The 21,038-nt window shown below is 45.1% G+C and overlaps 3 protein-coding genes across 4 annotated transcripts in view; 2 read left to right on the plus strand and 1 right to left on the minus strand.

Annotated features, from left to right (window-relative positions):
* Positions 1 to 835: 835 nt before the first annotated feature.
* Positions 836 to 4,881, plus strand: terb2 (telomere repeat binding bouquet formation protein 2). 2 transcript variants are annotated; one of them, XM_062525074.1, is made up of 8 exons: positions 836 to 1,218; positions 1,695 to 1,776; positions 2,051 to 2,190; positions 2,662 to 2,732; positions 2,961 to 3,016; positions 3,659 to 3,726; positions 3,995 to 4,033; positions 4,426 to 4,881. In XM_062525074.1, exons 1-8 carry the CDS (start codon positions 1,155 to 1,157, stop codon positions 4,566 to 4,568), a joined length of 663 nt encoding a protein of 220 aa, XP_062381058.1. In that variant the 5' UTR covers positions 836 to 1,154; the 3' UTR covers positions 4,569 to 4,881. The 2 variants fall into 2 exon arrangements, with proteins under 2 accessions (XP_062381058.1, XP_062381057.1); XM_062525073.1 differs by lacking the exon at positions 3,995 to 4,033 and having other exon boundaries at positions 3,659 to 3,765.
* Positions 4,882 to 6,143: 1,262 nt separating this feature from the next.
* Positions 6,144 to 13,035, plus strand: sord (sorbitol dehydrogenase). Its single transcript, XM_062525258.1, has 9 exons — positions 6,144 to 6,340; positions 6,532 to 6,565; positions 7,490 to 7,654; positions 8,008 to 8,167; positions 8,326 to 8,444; positions 9,712 to 9,777; positions 10,591 to 10,769; positions 11,437 to 11,558; positions 12,222 to 13,035. The coding sequence occupies exons 1-9, from the start codon at positions 6,287 to 6,289 to the stop codon at positions 12,385 to 12,387; spliced, it is 1,065 nt and encodes a 354-aa protein (XP_062381242.1). The 5' UTR covers positions 6,144 to 6,286; the 3' UTR covers positions 12,388 to 13,035.
* A 730-nt stretch (positions 13,036 to 13,765) lies between these two features.
* Positions 13,766 to 21,038, minus strand: part of apba2b (amyloid beta (A4) precursor protein-binding, family A, member 2b) — a 38,951-nt gene continuing 31,678 nt past the window's right edge. The window contains exons 8-11 of the mRNA XM_062525257.1: positions 19,697 to 19,909; positions 18,846 to 18,965; positions 17,715 to 17,855; positions 13,766 to 16,023 (exon numbers count right to left, since the gene is read on the minus strand). Of these exons, the coding sequence (XP_062381241.1) occupies positions 15,952 to 16,023; positions 17,715 to 17,855; positions 18,846 to 18,965; positions 19,697 to 19,909 (546 nt within the window). The 3' untranslated portion in view covers positions 13,766 to 15,951. The remainder of the gene's footprint in view (positions 16,024 to 17,714; positions 17,856 to 18,845; positions 18,966 to 19,696; positions 19,910 to 21,038) is intronic.

Genomic DNA, 21,038 nt, shown 5'->3' on the forward strand with positions numbered 1-21,038 from the left:
CTGGCGGGCTGGCTGGGAGTGATGCTTAGGGTCAGTAAGAGGATTAGACCTCTGCAGACTGGCCACTACAGAACACACATAAAACACACACACACACACACACACACACACACACACACACACACACACACACACACACACACACACACACACACACACACACACACACACACACACACACACACACACACACACACACACACACACAAATGCTATAAATGTATTTGATCCAGGCATACGCTACAGGGCTAGGGGTATAGGCATTAGCTTGAGACAAAGCAATGTTGCCACTCCATATCTGGCAAAACAATTATAAGTCTATATGTGGAGGGGACAAGACAAAGTTACCACTGTCTTCAAAACTTGGACTTCTCATCTGTGAGAAAACCAGAAAGCATCACAGCAGTCTACAGCCAGGTGGCCTATTGGTCACAATTTTAGGCTACTGTATATTAAGACTAAATGGTTATTGTAGGCTTTAACAAAGTGGATTGTGATTTACAGTAGGCCTGGCTGCATTGTTTTGCACACACACACAGCCTACACCATCCTTTCAATAACATCCTCATATCCTCACTTTTTTGTGATAAAATGCCAATATTATAAAATAGCATATTGGCATAAGCCTTAGTGATTTTTGTTTAGATGTGCAGGTCTAATCAAATTGACAGTAGACTAGTTAATTTGTGGCAGGACATGGCTGTGTGTAATTATCCGACTAACAATAGGATTAGGGGGGACTCTTTTGTTTCCATTCCGTATGATGTGTTGCGCAGAGTCGACCCCCACTGATGTGTGTGTGTGTGTGTGCACCCTGGCACAGACTACCCTCACAACTATCAGCTGTAGATTGGAAAGCAATCCAATTACAACAAGTAGTGGCATAGCCTACTGTAGCTAATCAAATTAACCCATTGGGATATTTCCTAAATCAATTGTCTATTCCAATATTAGAATTGTTATAAGTTACTTACATGGTAAGACAGCAGGATTGAAGATTATTTTCACTTATGGAGAGCTGAGTTAGGGAATCAGTTTGTTTATTTGTCAGCTAGCTGCTAGTCAGCGAACGTTAGCAAGCACTGTTAGCTCTATCCTAATGGCAGGTGTCCTAGTGCAAGTTTACACAATTTGAAGTTTGTTCAGTGTCAACTATGTTTAGAAACAAGACAGCGTGGTTTTCCAATAGTGTCAAGAGAGGAATTCGTAGTGTTTGGGGTAAGTAACTTCAACAACAGTCAACATAATGTGACGTGACCGTTGTGAACGTTAACATTCATGTTTTATTGGCTGTTGGGTACCATAGCTAGCTAGCTTAGCTAGCATAATTCCTGTTTGAACACATGTATTCAGATTTCGGAAATATTCACAAGTGTAAACATTGTTTTGCTTTGAGGACAGGAGATTAAAGATGTAACCATTGTTATCGTGTAAAAAAAGATATATAAGCAACAGCCAAAACATCAGTGCTAGTCATTCATGTTATTACTAACCTACAAAATAAAACAAAATTACTCACTGCTTTCAGAACTCTGTCACACTTTTGCTAACGTAGCATTAGCCGTTGGTCAAATGGCCTACTTAAAAAAGAAGAAGAAGATTGTTGGACAGTTGACGTGGGAACATGAACAAAGCAGACTGAGCTAATGGCATTACTTATGCATAATGCCAGTTGATTCATGCCTGTGTTGCAGTTCGTGAAGGAGGGCATATTGTTGCTTGGAGGAGAGCATCTTACCTGTTCAGTGATGATGCCTCCTGCCCCGACACCCACAGGTGAACAACCTTCAATTCATTTCTGACATTTGTAATCTTCACCCAAATGCAAAAGACACAGAAAAGTGACTTGTTACAGTATGTCTGTCTGTCTGTCTGTCTGTCTGTCTACATCTTTGTATTTGCTGACTTGTGTTTGTGTTTGTGTTTGTGTTTGTGTGTGCCTGTGTGTGTGTGTGTGTGTGTGTGTGTGTGTGTGTGTGTGTGTGTGTGTGTGTGTGTGTGTGTGTGTGTGTGTGTGTGTGTATGTGCGTGTGAGTGCATGTGTGTGTAGGATATTTTTGAGCAGAGAGTATTTGGAAGGTGAACTGACTGTTTTCCACAGTTCTTTCATCACTGTGTGTGATGTGCGTCAGAGTGTGAAGTCCGTGCCCATCGGACACTATGTCCTTCCACCAGTGCCTGTGCAGCAAGGTGCAGTATAGAGTTTCACGCTGCTCTCTTCGCTCTGTTTCATGATTCAGATTCAGATTCAGATTCAGATTCAGAATCAGAATCAGCTGTATTGGCCAGGTTTGTGTAAACAAACAAGGAATTTGACTCTGGTTAACTTTGCTCTCAAAATACAACACTCAAATAAAAAACATAAAAAAAATAATAAAAAGCTATAATATATGAATATATCAATAAATGAAGCGTACCTTTTGCAAATAATCCGGCTGGGAATGTCCGCCTCCTGTTGTTGAGGCACTGAAATCTGAAATATTCAAGAAAAAAACCTAGACAGTTGTTAGCCTAGTTCAAAGCATATTGATTTCCCCAAATCCATGCGTTTGGGTGTACGCACGTGTGTGTGTACGTGTGTGTGTGTGTGTGTGTGTGTGTGTGTGTGTGTGTGTGTGTGTGTGTGTGTGTGTGTGTGTGTGTGTGTGTGTGTATTCCCAGAGGTCAAAGCAAAGATTGGTAGATTCATATGGGAGCAAGAAGACCTCACAGAGGAGACTGAGGTGCAGGAGGTTGGTTGAAATACTGCTCTCTAACGGCATCATCACTACATACCCTCACAACTCAGTTTATATTGTTATATTATCTATATTATTGTCAGTGAATATCTTTATAGTATCTGAATATTGAGTAATTGTAAGTAGGCTATGACGTAATCAATGCTCAGAATTCATTGCCAGATTCAGACAGTCGGTATGTAATGTTTTATAGTTTATCTTGGTTCCCTTTGTCAATTACAGAGTCAGAGAAGAGGCCATGGAGATAGTGCAGCTTCTAAGCAACGGGGTGAAAGCAGGTGTGTGCCTTAGTCAACAGGTTAAAATCTCAGCTGTTCCTGTTGTTGTCATCACCTGACATTACCACTAGATGTCGCCATTGTAACATGATAATATTGTTCTTCTGTTATTTTTGTTTATTTTTTGGTTATTTTGATCATGTAGTAGATCTTGTAGGAGATTTTTCAAGTAGTTGATTAAGCATTATAAGTGAATTACTATTGATTATATAACTCAATTCAGGAGTCTCAAGTATGTGGTTGAATGATAAACAGGGTTACAGTATGTGAACTTAAAGTAAGTAGTAAATCACTGATGATCTTAGAAAACATTATCTTCTGGACATGTACCACTTACACTAAGTGAATTGACCCTGGATCGTCTCTAAACCACATATCTGGAATAGCAGGATAGAGCAGCTGTGTGCACAAGGACGACTCCTCCGTGCTGTTAGTCACTGAGGATGAAAAGCACATCTGTTTAAAGGATAAGCGTCATAGTAGAGTGTGTGTGTGTGTGTGTGTGTGTGTGTGTGTGTGTGTGTGTGTGTGTGTGTGTGTGTGTGTGTGTGTGTGTGTGTCTGTGTCTGTGTCTGTGTGTGTGTGTGTGTGTGTGTTTGTGTGTGTGTGTGTGTGTGTGTGTGTGGCTTCCTCCATGGGCAGTGTGGACGAGGTCCTCACGAGTCTGGATGAGCTGCTGACGGCGTCGGGTCGGGAGGACGCCGCGTGCTGTGAGGTGCAGCATTACCCCGTCAACAACATGGTCTCAGGTGAGGTGCAGCAACAACATGGTCTCAGGTGAGGTGCGGCATTACCCCGTCAACAACATGGTCTCAGGTGAGGTGCGGCAACAACATGGTCTCAGGTGAGGTGCAGCACTACCCCGTCAACAACATGGTCTCAGGTGAGGTGCGGCAACAACATGGTCTCAGGTGAGGTGCAGCAACAACATGGTCTCAGGTGAGGTGCAGCACTACCCCGTCAACAACATGGTCTCAGGTGAGGTGCAGCACTACCCCGTCAACAACATGGTCTCAGGTGAGGTGCGCTCGCAGGTGCAGAGCTCTCGCGGGAAGAAAACAGCCATTATAATACAGAATAAGCATTTCACTTGTTAAGTATTAATTCATATATTAGTGTTATATGTATTAATTCATATATTAGTGTTATATGTTAGAGTCAGACTCAGAGATCAGAAGGAAGACTTATGATATTACAGAGAGATATTTATATTTACAGATGCCTCAATGTGAGCTATACAGATGTAATGTAAATCTGAAAACATCTTAATGTAAACCTAGAGTTAAACCTATTTTTTTCCCTCTCTAATAAAACATGATTTGTAGCTGTTTTTCACTGTACCATGCACCCTTGACAAATGTAGTCTTGAGTGGACGATGATTGTGACAGGAAGTCTTGTGCCCGGACAGGATATGTGGCGCTAGACCAGCTGAAGAGGTACAACGGGGAGCTGCATGACTTCCTTCCTGGTCAGGGGGGCTACTCCGTCAGCGTGCGCCGCAAGAGATGTCCTCTCACAGCCGGGCAGCTACAGGACAGGGCCAAGAAGTAGCATCGCCTCCTCCTAGAGAGTCTCTCCCAGCGGGGCAGCCACAACACAGGGCCAAGAAGTAGCATTGCCTCCTCCTAGAGAGCCTCTCACACACTCTGACAAGGTGTGAGCTTTCTGACCTAATCTGCTGTGGACAAGGTTTTAGCACCTGCAGTTGGTACACATACTGTAGCCTATCTGCATATCTACTTGGTGTGGTTGTAATGACCGATCTCCTACGCATATGTTATTACTGGATCGGTTTATTTTCAGCATGGTCTGATTCAGATGTTTTAAACTTAAATAAATAAATGAGTTCCGACACCTGGTTTTGTCATGTGAATACAATTATATTGTAACCACCAAAATATGGAGATGTCCTAGTTGTATTAAATAAAGTGGTTGTTTTTTCTATCAGTCCTCATGTCTTTAATGTTGTTTTACTGCGTTGTTGACAGTTTATTACAATAAGAGCTATACATGTGAAGGCTTCCTTGCCGTAGTCTAATATTAGGGGGGAGTTGTAGTTCACAATTAGTTTATTATTTACCCGTTTGAACAGTGATGAGCGTGTTGTTTCACTGGGAGAAGAGGTAGTGTTAGAGAGACATCCCCTCACCTCATGATAGCCTGCTGTACTTGACTAGTTATAGTGTCAGTTAATATTACACCCCAAACATGTCAACATGAGGTCAACAACCACTACATTGTGCCAAGTCAGCTCCAGACCGTTTACACTGGGTTCAGCAAGCGCTTCTGTCAAAAGCCGCTGAATGCAGTGGGTAGGTTTACTGTAACACATAAGATGAATGAATTAATGAGTTTATTGGTTATTTGTTATAACCAAAGAGTAGGGGCAGAAGCACCAGCACCCCCCCACACACACACACACACACACATTTTATAAATGTACAAAACAATTTGTTAAAACTACTACTAATAAAAATGATAGGTTTATATCACACATATTTACTTACAGTACCTACCTGTATCTGATTATGGTTGGTATCACACGTCCCTCCTCTACCTGTCTGTACCTGTCTGGCCCAAATAGGAAATCATCAAAGGAATGCATGATGCAGTGATGGAATTACATAAGCAATGTGACCGTGCATTCCAAAATGAGACTGTGTGACTTTCCAGCTGCTTTCCACTGCTGCTATTCATTTATTTGTATTGTATCCTTTATTTAACCAGTCACATTGAGACAATAACCCCTTTTCAGTGTTTTCCAACAACACTTACAACACTTGAAGTGTTGTACCACATGCTTCCCTTTAACCAGTTTAACCAGTGTCATATGACGTTTGGAAAACGCCTCCCTCGCAAACTTTGGCATGGTGCACACATGTCACACATGCGAACCAAGGTGAGGGTTCCAAGTCCACAGGTCGGAGTAGTTTGAAACAAATTATTCAATGTTTCGTTCATCATTGTCGGCGTTTGTGCGAATGAGGTTATCACCTACCAGATTAGCATGTAATAAGACCTGTCTGATTTAAGGTAGAAGATACCATAATGCACGATCCGCTTTGTTTGGAAATCAGATATCACTGTCTGCGCAGCGTTGATGTTCGTGAACACATGCCAGGAAAAGCAGGAAGTGACCGAGTGCGATGTGGGAGGACACTTGCTCACTTGTCCTGCTGCTGAGGGTGTTTTTGTGCACGAGTTTGCAGACTCAGCTGACGGAGTTGCTGTCATTTTCAGACAACTGACCTGACTACTATTGAGTAAAAATGGATAAAACCAACCTTTCGGTGGTGGTGCATTCCCAAGGCGACCTGAGACTGGTAAGTTAACGCTGAACACTGGCGCCAGTGAATCGCTGGTTTTGATTTGCGAAATATGCCATTTTTATTGCAATTTATGATGGAATGTGTCATGTGACAAAGTGCATTAAAGTAAGTTAGCACGTTATGTTAGCATGCAATGCAAACCATGGTGGTCTCTGTCTAAGCAGTTTAATGCACTTTGTTTGCAGGAACAGCGACCAATACCTGAGCCAGGACCTAATGGTAGGTGCACTAATTTGGTCCACCGAGCTGGAACCATGCCGTTATGAATTATGAATTATGATACAATAACCTATTGTGCAAAAGGGCAAGGCACTTTAGGCTATGACATATCATAGATAGACCATAAGAAAACTACAAAGTAACAGACCCCTATGTAGATTGAAAACTGTCAAACCCTGAACTCAGGCAGGCAAAAGCAATTGAATCATAGTGATTCAGTTGCAATAAGTACATGCTCAATCATAATAATAGTACACATAATCACACAACATAAAGAGAGATAGAAAGAATGGAACAGTCTAAATCCATGTTATCAAAGCTATCCAAGCAGTTTAACAAAGCAAGTATCCAAAACACTTTAATCTATGTAGACATGCAAGACTCTGTAGCCTATAGTTAAAGTATTGCTGTTTGAAGACAGAGAAGGAGGTGCATGCATTGCAGCAGATTGATTTGATTTGTGTGTTAGTTTTTGGTTTACTGCACCTGGCACTTTCACCATACACCATTCACCATACAGAATTGAATGCTTAGTGTCTTTAACAGTGGTTCTCAAACTGTTCTTTTTTTTCATGAAGATAATGTAATCATTATTGATAGTAATTGATCATATAATCATAATTTTTAAATGTAAACTATTTTGTTTGTTTTTGTTTTTAATCTTTCTTGAAAAAAAAAAATACAAAACAGTATGTTCAATGTAAGATATGTCCATATTTTAATGCTGGTCATAATGGTGGTACTTGGAGAGTTCTCTGATGTCTCATCATCATGGTGGTACTCATTGTGAAAAGTTTGAGAACCACAGGTCTAAAACATTTGCGTAGCCCTGTATATTGAGATTATAGCCTAACTGCACTGTCTTAATTGCTATTACTCACGTGTGGTTGGTCTCCGTTCTGACCATGGTTCTGACCCGTCCAGAGGTATTACTGCAGATGCACTCGGTGGGGATCTGCGGATCCGATGTCCACTACTGGCGGAACGGACGAATCGGAGACTTTGTGGTGAAGAAGCCCATGGTTCTCGGGCACGAGGCGTCCGGCCGGGTCGTCAAGGTGGGTTCGGCCGTCACTCACCTCAAACCAGGTAAGTAACGGAGTGATCTACAGAGATATTAGAGTATGAGAGGGTTAACTGTGATGTGAAATTCCCTTACAAAAATAAATACTCATTTTTATTCTTATCTAAATACCACATTTTTATTACTACACTATAATATAACTCATGCCATATGATTTCTATAGTTCTACTTCTGTGATGTTCTGTAATAGGCTACCTCTGTAATACCCTGCTTACCTGCTATAGTGTTTCTATAGTATAGTCTAATATCACTTCTATAGTATTCCCAAAATACTACCCCATTCCTATAGTTGTGTTTATAAAGGACACATGTAGGCTGGGAGAGCTGAGCATTGAGTGTGTTTGTTCCCTCCGTTCAGGGGACAGAGTTTCAGTGGAGCCTGGCGTGCCCAGGGAAATGGACGAGTTCTTCAAATCAGGACGCTACAATCTCTCCCCGACAATATTCTTCTGCGCCACACCCCCCGACGATGGCAACCTCTGTAGATACTACACACACAGTGCCAACTTCTGCTACAAGTAAGTGCCTCAATCCGTCCCTGCACCGTCCTCTAACCAGAATACCTTCAGCCGTGCCATGCCAAAGTCTAGCCTAGGAGTGAAGCATTGAGACTAGACTGGGCTGTGTTTTGCTGATGATAGAGAATGGTGTTAATCAGTGTTGGCCTCCTCTGCAGATTGCCCGATAACGTAACGTTCGAGGAAGGAGCGTTGATCGAGCCGCTGTCCGTGGGCATCCACGCGTGTCGCCGAGCAGGAGTGGCCCTGGGCAGCACTGTTCTCATCTGTGGGGCAGGTAGGACCTCCACAGGGCTGCTCACTACAGGCACCATAGCTGTAAAGATAACTATAACGATATTGATAATATAACGACTATAAAGATAGTCGATCTGTAGGGCAGGTAGGACCTCCACAGGGCTGCTCACTACAGGCACCATAGCTGTAAAGATAACTATAACGATATTGATAATATAACGACTATAAAGATAGTCGATCTGTGGGGCAGGTAGGACCTCCACAGGGCTGCTCACTACAGGCACGATAGCTGTAAAGAAAACTATAACGATATTGATATAACGACTATAAAGATAGTCGATCTGTAGGGCAGGTAGGACCTCCACAGGGCTGCTTACTACAGGCACGATAGCTGTAAAGATAACTATAACGATATTGATAATATAACGACTATAAAGATGAACTATACAAAGAACGCTCTCCGTGTTGTTGATGAATTGATGGATCAAATTTAATGGACTCTGACTGACTCTAAGCTTTTTATGGTTCTCAAAACCACTTTTAAAGTGATCCTCAACTAGATTGTTCTTCATGTCGGTATCGTTATAGTTTATGTGTGGAGCAAAAAAAAGCAGTACTTTTTTTGCCGCTATCATTAAAGTGATCACTCTTGGTGTGAACGGCCCTTAATAATCGAACAAGCCCTTCCTCTGTTACTATAGTCAGCTATTCAGGTCAAGTGTGAGTTTGTCCGTTTTGGTGGATATTATAAAGCCCTCACACACACACACACACACACTAGAGGGGACCAAGACAGGGAGTCATGACGCAGGCCAAAAGTGGTGAGTTTCTCCGGATGACATCTCTGTTCCCCCTGCAGTTCATCTCATTTGTGTGTGTGTGTGTGTGTGTGTGTGTGTGTGTGTGTGTGTGTGTATGCGTGTGCTAGTGTGTGTGTGTGTATGTGTGTGTGTGTGTGTGTGTGTGTTCAAACTTCAGCTGCAAACCAAGCTGCAACTAAGCTGCAAACCCATGGACTACATTAAATCACAAGATTTGTTTACAAATAAACAGACATCATTTTCTTCGGGAAAATGTGGGCCATCTAACCCCCAGACCTAATTACATTACATTACATCACATTAGGCTGACTCTTTTCAGCCAAAGCGACTTACAACATGGTAAGCATTGTAACCTTTTTAAAGCAATTCTCACAACAGCTCTAGGACAATGTGAAAAGGTAGATTGGAGTAAGTACAGTAAATGCACTAATGAGTGCTGTTTGTGTTTGTGTTTGTGTTGTTTGTGTCCCCCGGCCTCCTGCCCAGGCACCATTGGGCTGGTGACTCTGCTGGTGGCTAAAGCCATGGGAGCCTCTCAGGTCGTCATCAGCGGTGAGTGGAGCAACAGCTTTAGCTGCAACTTTAACTGTAACTTACAACAGCCTGTTGGTAACGTGCTTGAGTAACATCAAGGGAGTGTGCTTTTTTCTAGCAATCCTATTACTCTGCTTCTGATAACAGCCATGACACCAACATCACTTTGTATCTGTGTGTTCAGCAGAGAGATATTTTTCAATCTATTACTATACATCACTATATTTCCATGGTAATATATCCATGTTTTTTTTTTTTTTGTGATAATGATGTGTCATCTTAGATAAGCCACAAGACACATTGGCATAGAGTTTTGAGAGGCAAAAAAATGAAACTCCAATACAGCAGTTTAAAGTACAGGTAGTTACGTTAAAAAAAAGTATACAGTAATTTCCTGTGTATTAGCAGCATTTTGTATAAGCCGCAGGACTGTGTTTCATGTCAGTTAAAAGAAACAAAACCATACTAATAGTAATACCATATTAACTGCCCCTGTGTATTAACCTCAGAGCTGAAGAAATGTTGCAAAATCAATGTAGAAGCCGTGACTAATAGTTGGGAAATTATGGTAATTACATTTTTACTCGGAAATGACTAAGATTCCAGTGAATTTGCTACTGTAGATACCCAGAAGAAGAAGAAAAAGACTATGTACATGCAGTATTCGGCGTGTCAAAATAAAACAATCTTTGTGTAATTACAAATAATAGAGGAATACAGTTGCACACTGTTACAATAGCACTGTGATTACTGTCATGGAGGATATACTGTACGCTACCCGATATGCGGTGCTTACGACTCGCTCCTGATGCGCCCTGTTTGTGTGGTCAGACCTCTCGGCGGAGCGTTTGAAGATGGCGAAGGAGCTGGGGGCGGACTGCCCCCTGGAGGTGAAGCGGGAGGATACGCCGGAGCAGCTGGCCCAGAAGGTGGAGGGGCTCCTGGGGGCACAGCCCCACGCCACCATCGAGTGCACGGGCGTCCAGAGCAGCGTGCAGACCGCCATCTACGTGAGTCTGATCCCCATGATGCTGATGACTATGTAGCGGTGGCCATTTGGTGCGTAGCTACAGTATGCAGTATGTACGTGAGTCTGAGCCCATGATGCTGATGACTATGTAGCGGTGGCCATTTGGTGCGTAGCTACAGTATGCAGTATGTACGTGAGTCTGAGCCCATGATGCTGATGACTATGTAGCAGTGGCCATTTGGTGCGTAGCTACAGTATGCAGTATGTACGTGAGTCTGAGCCCATGATGCTGATGACTATGTAGCAGTGGCCATTTGGTGCGTAGCTGAGCAGTGTCTACGTTGAGTAAACCTCTCTGTGGATTGTGAGGAGATATAAATAAGTCAGTGGTGAAATAAATAGATAAAACTCACCAGGCCACCTGTGTATGTGTGCGCATGTTTGTGTGTGGTGTGTGTGTGTGTGTGTGTGTGTGTGTGTGTGTGTGTGTGTGTGTGTGTGTGTGTGTGTGTGTGTGTGTGTGTGTGTGTGTGTGTGTGTGTGTGTGTGTGTGTGTGTGTGTGTGTGCGTGTGGTGTGGTGTGTGTGTGTGTGTGTGTGTGTGTGTGTGTGTGTGTGTGCGCGCGCGCGTGCGTGCGTGTGGTGTGTGTGGTGTGTGTGTGTGCGTGCGTGCGTGGTGTGTGTGTGTGTGTGTGTGTTGTGTCCTAGGCCACGGGTCCCGGGGGGGTGGTGGTGCTGGTGGGGATGGGGGCGGAGATGACCACAGTGCCCCTCCTCAGCGCCGCCGTTAAAGAGGTGGACATCAGAGGGGTGTTCCGCTACTGCAACACGTAAGCAGCCACCCACTTACCCTTTATGAACACCCTGTTACCCCCTTACCCTCTACTAACACCCTGTTACCCTCCTTACCCTCTACTAACACCCTGTTACCCCCTTACCCTCTACTAACACCCTGTTACCCTGTTACCCTCTACTAACACCCTGATACTCCACCCCTTACCCTCTACTAACACCCTGTTACTCCACCCCTTTACCCTCTACTAACACCCTGTTACCCCCCATTACCCTCTACTAACACCCTATTACCCCCTTACCCTCTACTAACACCCTGATACTCCACCCCATTACCCTCTACTAACACCCTGATACTCCACCCCTTTACCCTCTACTAACACCCTGTTACCCCATTACCTTGACTAACACCCTGTTACCCCTTTACCCTCTACTAACACCCTATTACCCCCCTACCCTCTCCTAACACTCCATTACCCCACCCCCTTTATCCCCTTACCCTTCACTAACACTGCAGTAACTGTTATTACCACTCCATTACCCCACATTCTGACAGGTGATCACTTTAGAGGTATATTCTCAGCAAGAAGCTCCTTTACCTGCCAATTTTAAAAAGATGCTGCTAAGAAATGGAATGACTTTAACAGGGGGGAATGAACAAAGTACACTGACAGCTCATCAACTCCCCCCCCCCCCCCCAGGTGGCCCATGGCGATAGCGATGCTGGCGAGTAAGAAGGTGAACGTGGCTCCGCTGGTGACGCACCGGTTCCCTCTGGAGGAGGCCATGCAGGCGTTCGAGACCACGCGCCAGGGCCTCGGCGTCAAGGTCATGCTCAAGTGCGACCCGCACGACCAGAACCCCTGAACCTCCCCGAGGACACCCCTCACCTGGGAACCACCCATGAGGACACCCCCTCACCTGGAAACGACCTCTGCTCTCTGCCCTCTGCCCTCTGACCCCCCCCCCACCCCCCCCACCCCCCACCCCCCACCTGACGAGAACTCTGCAGTCCACTCTGCAGTCCATCCACGTCCAGACCGCGTACGCCCCACAGACAGGCCTGTGGGGTCATATAAGCAGCCATCACTAGTCATATTGTGATTGTGAAGAATCAGAAAGCAAATGTCTAATACAGCAACGAGATCAGTGTTACACTGTTTGAAACACTGCTGAAGAACTTAGTGTTGAGCTCAAGCAATTATCATTTGATTTAGATTGTAATATGTGATATCAAAAGGGGGAGGTTTTTAATGCAGTTGCACAGTCTCTCATGTGACCACTGTTGTCCCCCCAAAAATGTGGGTGATTGAGTTTAGTATTACCAGTCGGTTCTCTTAGAAATTCATTTTTTTTTATAACAATCATTTCAAGCCATAAAACAGCAATGATCTGTGAATAGTGTATCACTGCCTTTGATCTCTGTTGAATAAGTATACTTCAGAGAAAAGCGTTTTTGATATTTGTGTGATCGTGTAACAGAAAATCGCAAGTCAATTAAACTGTCCCCCCTCACCCTTCATCTCCATGGTCATTTCCAAATGGGTAAATTCATCCATTAATCACTAATCACTAATCACTAATCACAGTCTCTCATTATTAGTTGCCCTGTCTCCTGTTAAACTGGGTGTGTAATGCTGGGACTAGGGAATGAGGTCAGGGAATGAGGTCTTCATGGCCCGATAACAAAATACGGTTTGCCAGTCAACTGACTTAAGTCAAGCAAGAATGTCTTGGACATGAACAGATAGATAGATAGATAGATAGATAGGTGGGTGGATGGGTCCTGAAGACAGCAAGTACGCCAGTGGCTTTCTAGAGTTGATCCAAGTCGCCCCAATGTTTCATCTGATTCTGAGGTATGTCCTCATTTGCTGTACCTCTGCATTGTGACCACTAGGTGGAGCTAGCTCACTTCAAACAGAGACTCATTCCAAATCTCCATAGGCTTAATTTTTGGTCACAATAACTGCTGGGTCTTTAGACTGTACAGTGTCTGTTTCTTGGATATATGTATCAAATAATAATAACAAAAAAGCCCAATGATATATTGCAGCTTTCTACGGATTTTGGTCTGCTCTTGGGACAATGCCAATGCCTTTCTGAAGTTCTAAAGGTTGAGATACTTTACTTTTTAAAAAGTGCTCAGAGTGGCCACTGAAAGGCAAGGTGCTCATTAAAAGTGTAGCGCAGCGTAGCCGCATATCTCCTCCATCTCCATGAGAAACGAGATCACGCCAGTTATGTTATTTTACATTTTATTTGTTATTTTTGACATAATGATATCTTTAAACTCACATGCAGACAGCTAGTAATGATAATGTATCGTTAGTTTTCAGAGTTTACATCTTCATATAAGACATTTTGCAGTGTTTTAAAAAGCATTAACGCTCCTGTAAGGCTCGCCATCACAGTGTGGAACCCATATTGCCAAACGTCCATCCAAACGTCCGTTGAGTGATGAGGATGTTCTCCGAGACTAACCGTGGAATAGGGATGGATGAGCACACGACACCAGATGAGACTTGACTTTTTATGTACAGACATTCCAATACTGCTTAAGGTGTCCAAAGAAACAAAAAAACAAAACATCCTTTTCCTTAAACAACACAGTTACATTCACCATGGACTCGCCTGGTCGCACACACTCATACACACACACACGCACGAGAACCGACATTGCACACATAAAAAATAAACTTTGCAGTTACACATTTGATGTTCCATTGTTTTTTTTGTTTTTCTTGTTATTTCTTGTTTGTTTTGTTTTTAAAAGAAATTAAATGTACAGTACATATGGTAACATTTTAGACATTTGTTTTTTAAATGTTATTACAATATCCCAGGAGCTGTCTGGTGTTTTATGGTATTACAATATGCCAGGAGCAGTCTGGTGTGTGTACACATATGGCGCGTAAAAGATGTTGCGCTGCGCATATCGTACACACGGCTTGTGATTCCTGCAAAACGATGACAGAGGAGCCACATCTGTCCCACTTGTAATGCCCAAAGTAAAGGAGCAGAGCTTCGGGAATGGAACACGGCGGCCCTTTTGGGAACACATTCTGTAGAGTTCTGTACACCAGATCAAGGATGAGCGATCGTACTGAATTAGAAATGATAAGTTCATGAGGAGACTCAGCGGTGATATTTACATGGCTTTGAGTAGGCCCTCGGAATAGCAGGCCCCTCGGCTCGCCCACACACAAGTAGAATTCTTAACACAACAAATAAAGCTGATGATGACCCAACGCAAGTGCATGTGTCGGATGCCAGTTCCATTATGACGACAAGAAAATAACTTTTATTTGAGGTTCTACTTCAAGCTTACACTTAGAACTTTTGAAGCTGGAACCTGTCATCTTGATGGCTAAAAAGAAATTCTACAAAAGAACCCCTACATACATCACAGTTCTATGTAGAAGTTGTTAAGGGGTTCTACCAAAGAACTGGCTTTATCTTTGTTTTTCCATTGACAGATTGTGTGTTAAATGATGCATTACATGGACTAATAACCAGGCTGTGGTAACTTGTTGAAGAGCAGATAACAGTGTAGTGTACTGTAGTGTTTAATAGCCATGATGGCCACTGCATGAGTCACACGATGCTTAAGCTAAGCTAACCATGGGGTTGCTGATGGCTGCACCGCTAACGGATGCTAACTGATCACCTGTGCTTGTGCTGGTTCCTCCAGGAGTCACGGCATATGGACATGCAAAAGTATAGCCCTTCATGAAGCCACGATGAGGGTTGCAAAGTCTGCCTCTCCCTTCTTCATGTATGTGAGTTTGTTGTGATATGGCTGGCTATATATATATACAGCTGAGATGAACACATGGATCTTTCTTTAAAAAGACAAACAAACAAGAATTATGAATGTGTCTCTTTCCAAAACACAAAGCAGAGCTATAAGGTATGACTGGATGTAAGATGCAGTAAGGTTTTACATGTAAATATTTATAAGCATATAAAAATAATCTGTGATGTCTCTCACCCCCTTCCTTTCTGACAAAAAACATGACAATCCACAAACAACAAGGGAACTAATAAATAACATTGGCATTATATCTTGGGACCTGCTCTGAATCCTGTGAAGCAGAGCAGAGCTGAGCGGAGCGGAGTGGAGCGCTCTGAATCCACAAGACGGACAGGCAGGGGGGTCAAGGGTCAAGCTCGCGGCTCACACCAGGGTCGGGAGGACCGGAGGAGTGGACAAGACAGCGACTGGCGATTGGGGGATGAAGAACGACTATTGAGAGAGGGATGAAGAGAGAGAGAGAGAGAGAGAGGGATGGAGGGATGGGAGTGAAGAGTGTGTCCATCGTCTCTGCTGATGTCTGGGTACTGATGCCTCTGTTAAACGCCCCGCAGGTCTGCGGCCTGTTGTCCTCCTCACCCCCCCCCACCACGCGGGGGCGCTGTGGTGCTGCTTCATATGTACATGGGAGTCTCCTGACCAGTCAGGAGACGGAACATGGCGGCTGGCATCGTCTTCATGTGGATCTGAGGAGGAGGAGGAAGCAACAGCAGAGAGAGAGAGAGAGGGAGAGAAGGAGAGAGAGAGAGACAAAGAGGGAGAGCGAGAGGGAGAGAGAGAGAGAGGGAGAGAAGAAATGAGAGCAAGTATTGGAATTATATCAGAGAGAGATCAGATTTAAATGAAATAGGTAGGCCAGGAGATTAGGCTAGGAATGCTAGGAGAGTAGGCTAGGGTGGCTAGGAGAGTAGGCTGAGGAGGCAAGGAGACTAGGCTAGGGTGGCTAGGAGAGTAGGCTGAGGAGGCAAGGAGACTAGGCTAGGGTGGCTAGGAGAGTAGGCTGATGAGGCAAGGAGAGTAGGATAAGAGAGTAGACTGAGGGGTATTCCTGGAAGGCTAAGAGTGTAAACAGGGTAGGAGTCAGGAGAATAGGCCAGGAGAGTAGGAAGGGTAGGAGACTAGGCCAGGAGAGTAGGAAGGGTAGGAGACTAGGCCAGGAGAGTAGGCCAAGAAGGCAGTAGGAAGGACAGTAGGAGGGCCAGGAGAGTAGGGAGGCTATGGAGACTAGGACAGTAGGCTAGGAAGGAACAAGAGAGGGGGTTAAAAAAAGGGACCAAGTAAGGAAACAAGAGCAGGATGGAGGAAACATCAGCAAAGAGGGCAAGTAAGGACGGAGGTGATAACAGTAGTTAATCTCACAGATACTGTATGTTTCTTCTGTTCTCAAAGCCACTCTCTGTGGAGCTTAGAGCAGGCATATTTTCATCACCCTCACAGTCTCTACGGCAGATGAATCTGTCAAGGTAGTCTCTTGATGCTGCTGAAAGACTGCTGTTCGGCAGGCAGCACATAACCCTGCCCTTCACTGATCCTGAATCAGCAGGCAATACATAACCCTGCCCTTCCCTGATCCTGAAGCAGCAGGCAACAGATAACCCTGCCCTTCACTGATCCTGAGAGACTGCTCTTCAGCTAGCAACACATAACCCTGCCCTTCACTGATCCTGAAGCAGCAGGCAACACATAACCCTGCCCTTCACTGATCCTGAAGGACTGCTCTTCAGCAGTCAGCACATAACCCTGCCCTTCACTGATCAGGCAACACATAACCCTGCCCTTCACTGATCTTGAAGGACTGCTCTTCAGCTGGCAACACATAACCCTGCCCTTCACTGATCCTGAATCAGCAGGCAACACATAACCCTGCCCTTCACTGATCCTGAAGGACTGCTCTTCAGCAGACAACACATAACCCTGCCCTTCACTGATCCTGAATCAGCAGCACCATTTCTTTGTCTTTTCTTTCAAGGTGAACACTTTCGTCAGGCAAGTTTGAGGAATGCGAGAAGAATTCTGTTGAACTGGACAAAAAGTGTGATCAAGGACTAACCCTTTAAACAGCCCTGACGTACCTCTAATGGCCGTGTCCTGTCTGATACAGGTCAGCATCACGCGGAATGGGAGTCTGCCTGCTGTTGGACTCTAGTGGTTGCGTTGTGTTTCAGTTCTAATGTCTGAATTGAAGATGGTCAATAAAGCTTGACGGCTGGATCAGGATCGGCGAATAGATGATGATTTATTGTACTGTAGATGGTCTCGGACAGCAAAAAACTGCACAGAGTCTAACAGTGTGGTGGCAGTGTGAGACCAGACTTTGGCTGATCCCAGTTGCGTGTGTGTGTGTGTGTGTGTGTGTGTGTGTGTCGGAGGGCCTCACCTCGCCCACGGAGTTGGAGAGCGCCTGGACGATCTTCTCGTGGGCCGTGGCCACTACGCTCTGGCCGTTGATCTCGATGATGCGATGGCCCACGCGGACCCCCCCTCGCTCAGCGATCCCTCCGCGCATCAGGCTGCAGATCTGGGGAGGAATGGGGGGAGGGGGGGGCAAAGAGTGTGATATGATGCCTTTCAAAACATCTGTTGCAAAGTCAGTACTTCTAATTATCACCCACTCAATACACCCGCCCCCCCACCAACACGCACACAAGAAAAAAAGATACCATGGCTAGCATTGTCTGCACCCACATAAAAACAACAATTAAATTCCAGGGATGGATCAGTCCTTTACAGATCAAAGAACCATGTTCCCGTTTGAGTCAGTCCTTGTACAATCCAATTTATTCTCTAAAACATAATGCTCTTCAGAGAAGTGTGCTCTTCTTTTCAAAGGGACGGCTCTGCTCCAAATGCTCCCTCTGCCGCTGCCTGTCTTTGACTCCTCGAGTTCATTAAAGAGACATTTCTTTCTCTCCCCATTAAAGCAACACTATGCAGGTTTAGGTATTTCTTTCTCTCCCCATTAAAGGCGCACCATGCAGGTTTAGGTGTTTCTCTTAAGTAAATTATTTTACCATCAAATTGGCTTCGTAAAGGTGAAAATCTTGCATAGTGTACCGGTACCTTTTTTTAAATGATTTTTAAAGTATTTTTTGGGGGGCTTTTATACCTTTAATCAGACAGGACAGTATAGAGTAGGACAGGAAGTGAGTGGGAGAGAGAGAGTTGGGGTGGGATCCAGAAAGGACCACGGGCCCGGAATCGAACCCGGGTCGCCGGCGTGTGGTGCAGGTGCCCCAGCCAGTCGCGCCAAGGCTGGGGCCTCGTGTACCGCTACCTTTAAATCAACTGCTATTGTGTGCACACCTGTGCCGTTTTAATGATGTAGTGGGGGAGTTGTAATAGATGGTGTTTGGAGCTGTGACATCACAGGGTTGTGAGGTCACAAGTGTGTGTGTGTGTATGTGTGTGTGTGTGTGTGTGTGTGTGTGTGTGTGTGTGTGTGTGTTTGTGTGTGTGTGTGTGTGTGTGTGTGCATGTGTGTGCGTGTGTGTGTGTGTGTGTTACTCACTATGCCGTTCTGCACACTGAAGCCCAGCTGGTACTTGAGGTCAGGTCTCTTGATGAGGACGGTGGTCACAGGGGGACAGCTCACGATGTTCATCTTCACCTGAACCTGGTTCTTCAGGCCCTGGGGACACACAGCATACAGTTACAGGACACACACCGTGTGTAGCTGTGTGTAGCCGTATAATAAGCGCGATAATGTATAGAACGCCGGTCATTATCGGAAAATAATTCCCTTCAGGATGAAGCTGCGTGTCAGGGTTCTGTTCATCCTGTCGGGAATTATTTTCCGATAATGACCGGCATTCTATACATTATCCCTTACTTAAAAATGTAACATACTGTAGTGGTGTACTCACTTATGCCCCCTGTATTTTAAGGAAGAATATTTATGTGTTTACGCTACATTATTCGTTCACAAAGAAAATAAGTGTCCTTGAAGGTTAGATTTTCCCTCATGTTTTTTAATTAAGGCCTTAAGATCCATTTCCATTTTTTATTCCTCTTTTTAGTCAACTTTATGATGAGCACTGTGTATGTGTGTGTGTGTGTGTGTGTGTGTGTGTGTGTGTGTGTGTGTGTGTGTGTGTGTGTGTGTGTGTGTGTGTGTGTGTGTGTGTGCGTGTGTGCATGCGTGTGTGTGTGTGTGTTTCTGTACCTGATGTCCTGGCAGGGGCTGATGCCCACCTGCCTACCAGACTGATGATTATTTTGAGTGTGTGTGTGTGTGTGTGTGCGTGCGTGCGTGCGTGCGTGCATGTGTGTGCGTGCGTGCGTGCGTGCGTGCGTGCGTGCGTGCGTCTGTGCGTGTGTGTGTGTGTGCGTGCGTGTGCCTGCCGGTGTGTGTGGCGCTACCTTGATGATGCCCTGGCAGGTGGCGAGAGGCAGGCCCACCAGGCTGGTGTTGTTGATGGACATGATCTGGTCGCCGATGCTGAGCTTGCCGGAGCGCGCGGCCGGCCCGCCGTTCATCATGTTGGCCAGGATCACCGTGGGCAGGATGGAGCCCCAGCCCGACTCCACGATCACGATGCCCAGGATCTCCCCCTTCAGCTTCTCCAGCTGGAGCTGAGCACCGAGAGAGAGAGAGGAGAGGGGGATGAGGAGATATATATATACAGTATATAGAGAGAGAGAGGGCGATGAGGAGGGAGGGAGAGAGAGAGAGAGAGAGAGAGAGAGAAAGAGAGCACGATCACTATGCCAAACATCTCACTTTTCAGCTTCTCCAGCTGGAGCTGAGGACCGAGAGAGAGGAGAGAGTGATGAGGAGGGAGAGAGAGAGAAAGAGAGAGAGAGAGAGAGAGAGAGAGAGAGAGAGACTGCACGATCACTGTGCCAAAGATCTCACTTTTCTGCTACTGCTGCTGCAGACAAAGAGGGAGAGAGAGAGATGAGGAGATGGAGAGAGAGAGAGTGAGAGAGAGTGGGTTTGAGAGACAGATGGGAGAAGGAGAGAGGGAGATGGACAGATGAGAGGAGGGAGGGAGATGGACAGCTGAGAGAAGGAGAGAGAGAGATGGACAGATGACAGAAGGAGAGAGATGGACAGATGAGAGGAGAGAGGGAAATGGACAGACTGCAGGATCACAATATCCCCTTTCTGTTTACCCAGCTGGAGCTGTGGATGGAGAGACAGAGAGGGTGTGGAAATGAGGAGAATGGAGAGAGAGAGAGAGAGAGGGGGGTGTGGAAATGAGGAGAATGGAGAGAGAGAGAGAGAGAGAGAGGGTGTGGAAATGAGGAGAATGGAGAGAGAGAGAGAGGGGGGGTGTGGAAATGAGGAGAATGGAGAGAGAGAGAGAGGGTGTGGAAATGAGGAGAATGGAGAGAGAGAGAGAGAGAGAGAGAGTTTGTCCAGGACCTCTGCATCATCTCCAACTATGGAGGGGGAGAGAGGTACAGGTAGAGATAAAGAGAGAGATGAACTGAGACAGAAGAAGGGAGAGAGAAAAAGAGAGCAAGTGTAACTGATGAGGAGAGAGAGGGGGGAAGAATTGAACAGAGAGAGAGGGAAAGAGGTGGTTGCTAAGAGAGAGAGAGAGAGAGATAGAGAGCAGGACAAGAAATACAGAAAAAAGGAACGGAGGAGGAAAAAGATTGATACGCAGAGCTCCTTCATGTCCACATCTCCCTCCCTCCTCGTGGCTTTTAAAAATCATCTCATAAAACCACATCACATGAGAAACTATGCACT

The sequence above is a fragment of the Sardina pilchardus genome, chromosome 21, assembly GCF_963854185.1.
Source record: "Sardina pilchardus chromosome 21, fSarPil1.1, whole genome shotgun sequence".
Classification (NCBI taxonomy): domain Eukaryota; kingdom Metazoa; phylum Chordata; class Actinopteri; order Clupeiformes; family Clupeidae; genus Sardina; species Sardina pilchardus.

Coding starts and splice junctions, on each gene's coding strand:
- terb2 (XM_062525073.1), top strand. CDS start 1,155: ATGTTTAGAAACAAGACAGCGTGGTTTTCCAATAGTGTCAAGAGAGGA. Junction 1,777..2,050: donor TCCTGCCCCGACACCCACAG/GTGAACAACCTT, acceptor ATGTGTGTGTAG/GATATTTTTGAGCAGAGAGT. Junction 3,766..4,425: donor CGTCAACAACATGGTCTCAG/GTGAGGTGCAGC, acceptor GTGCCCGGACAG/GATATGTGGCGCTAGACCAG.
- sord (XM_062525258.1), top strand. CDS start 6,287: ATGGATAAAACCAACCTTTCGGTGGTGGTGCATTCCCAAGGCGACCTG. Junction 8,168..8,325: donor AGTGCCAACTTCTGCTACAA/GTAAGTGCCTCA, acceptor CCTCCTCTGCAG/ATTGCCCGATAACGTAACGT. Junction 11,559..12,221: donor GTGTTCCGCTACTGCAACAC/GTAAGCAGCCAC, acceptor CCCCCCCCCCAG/GTGGCCCATGGCGATAGCGA.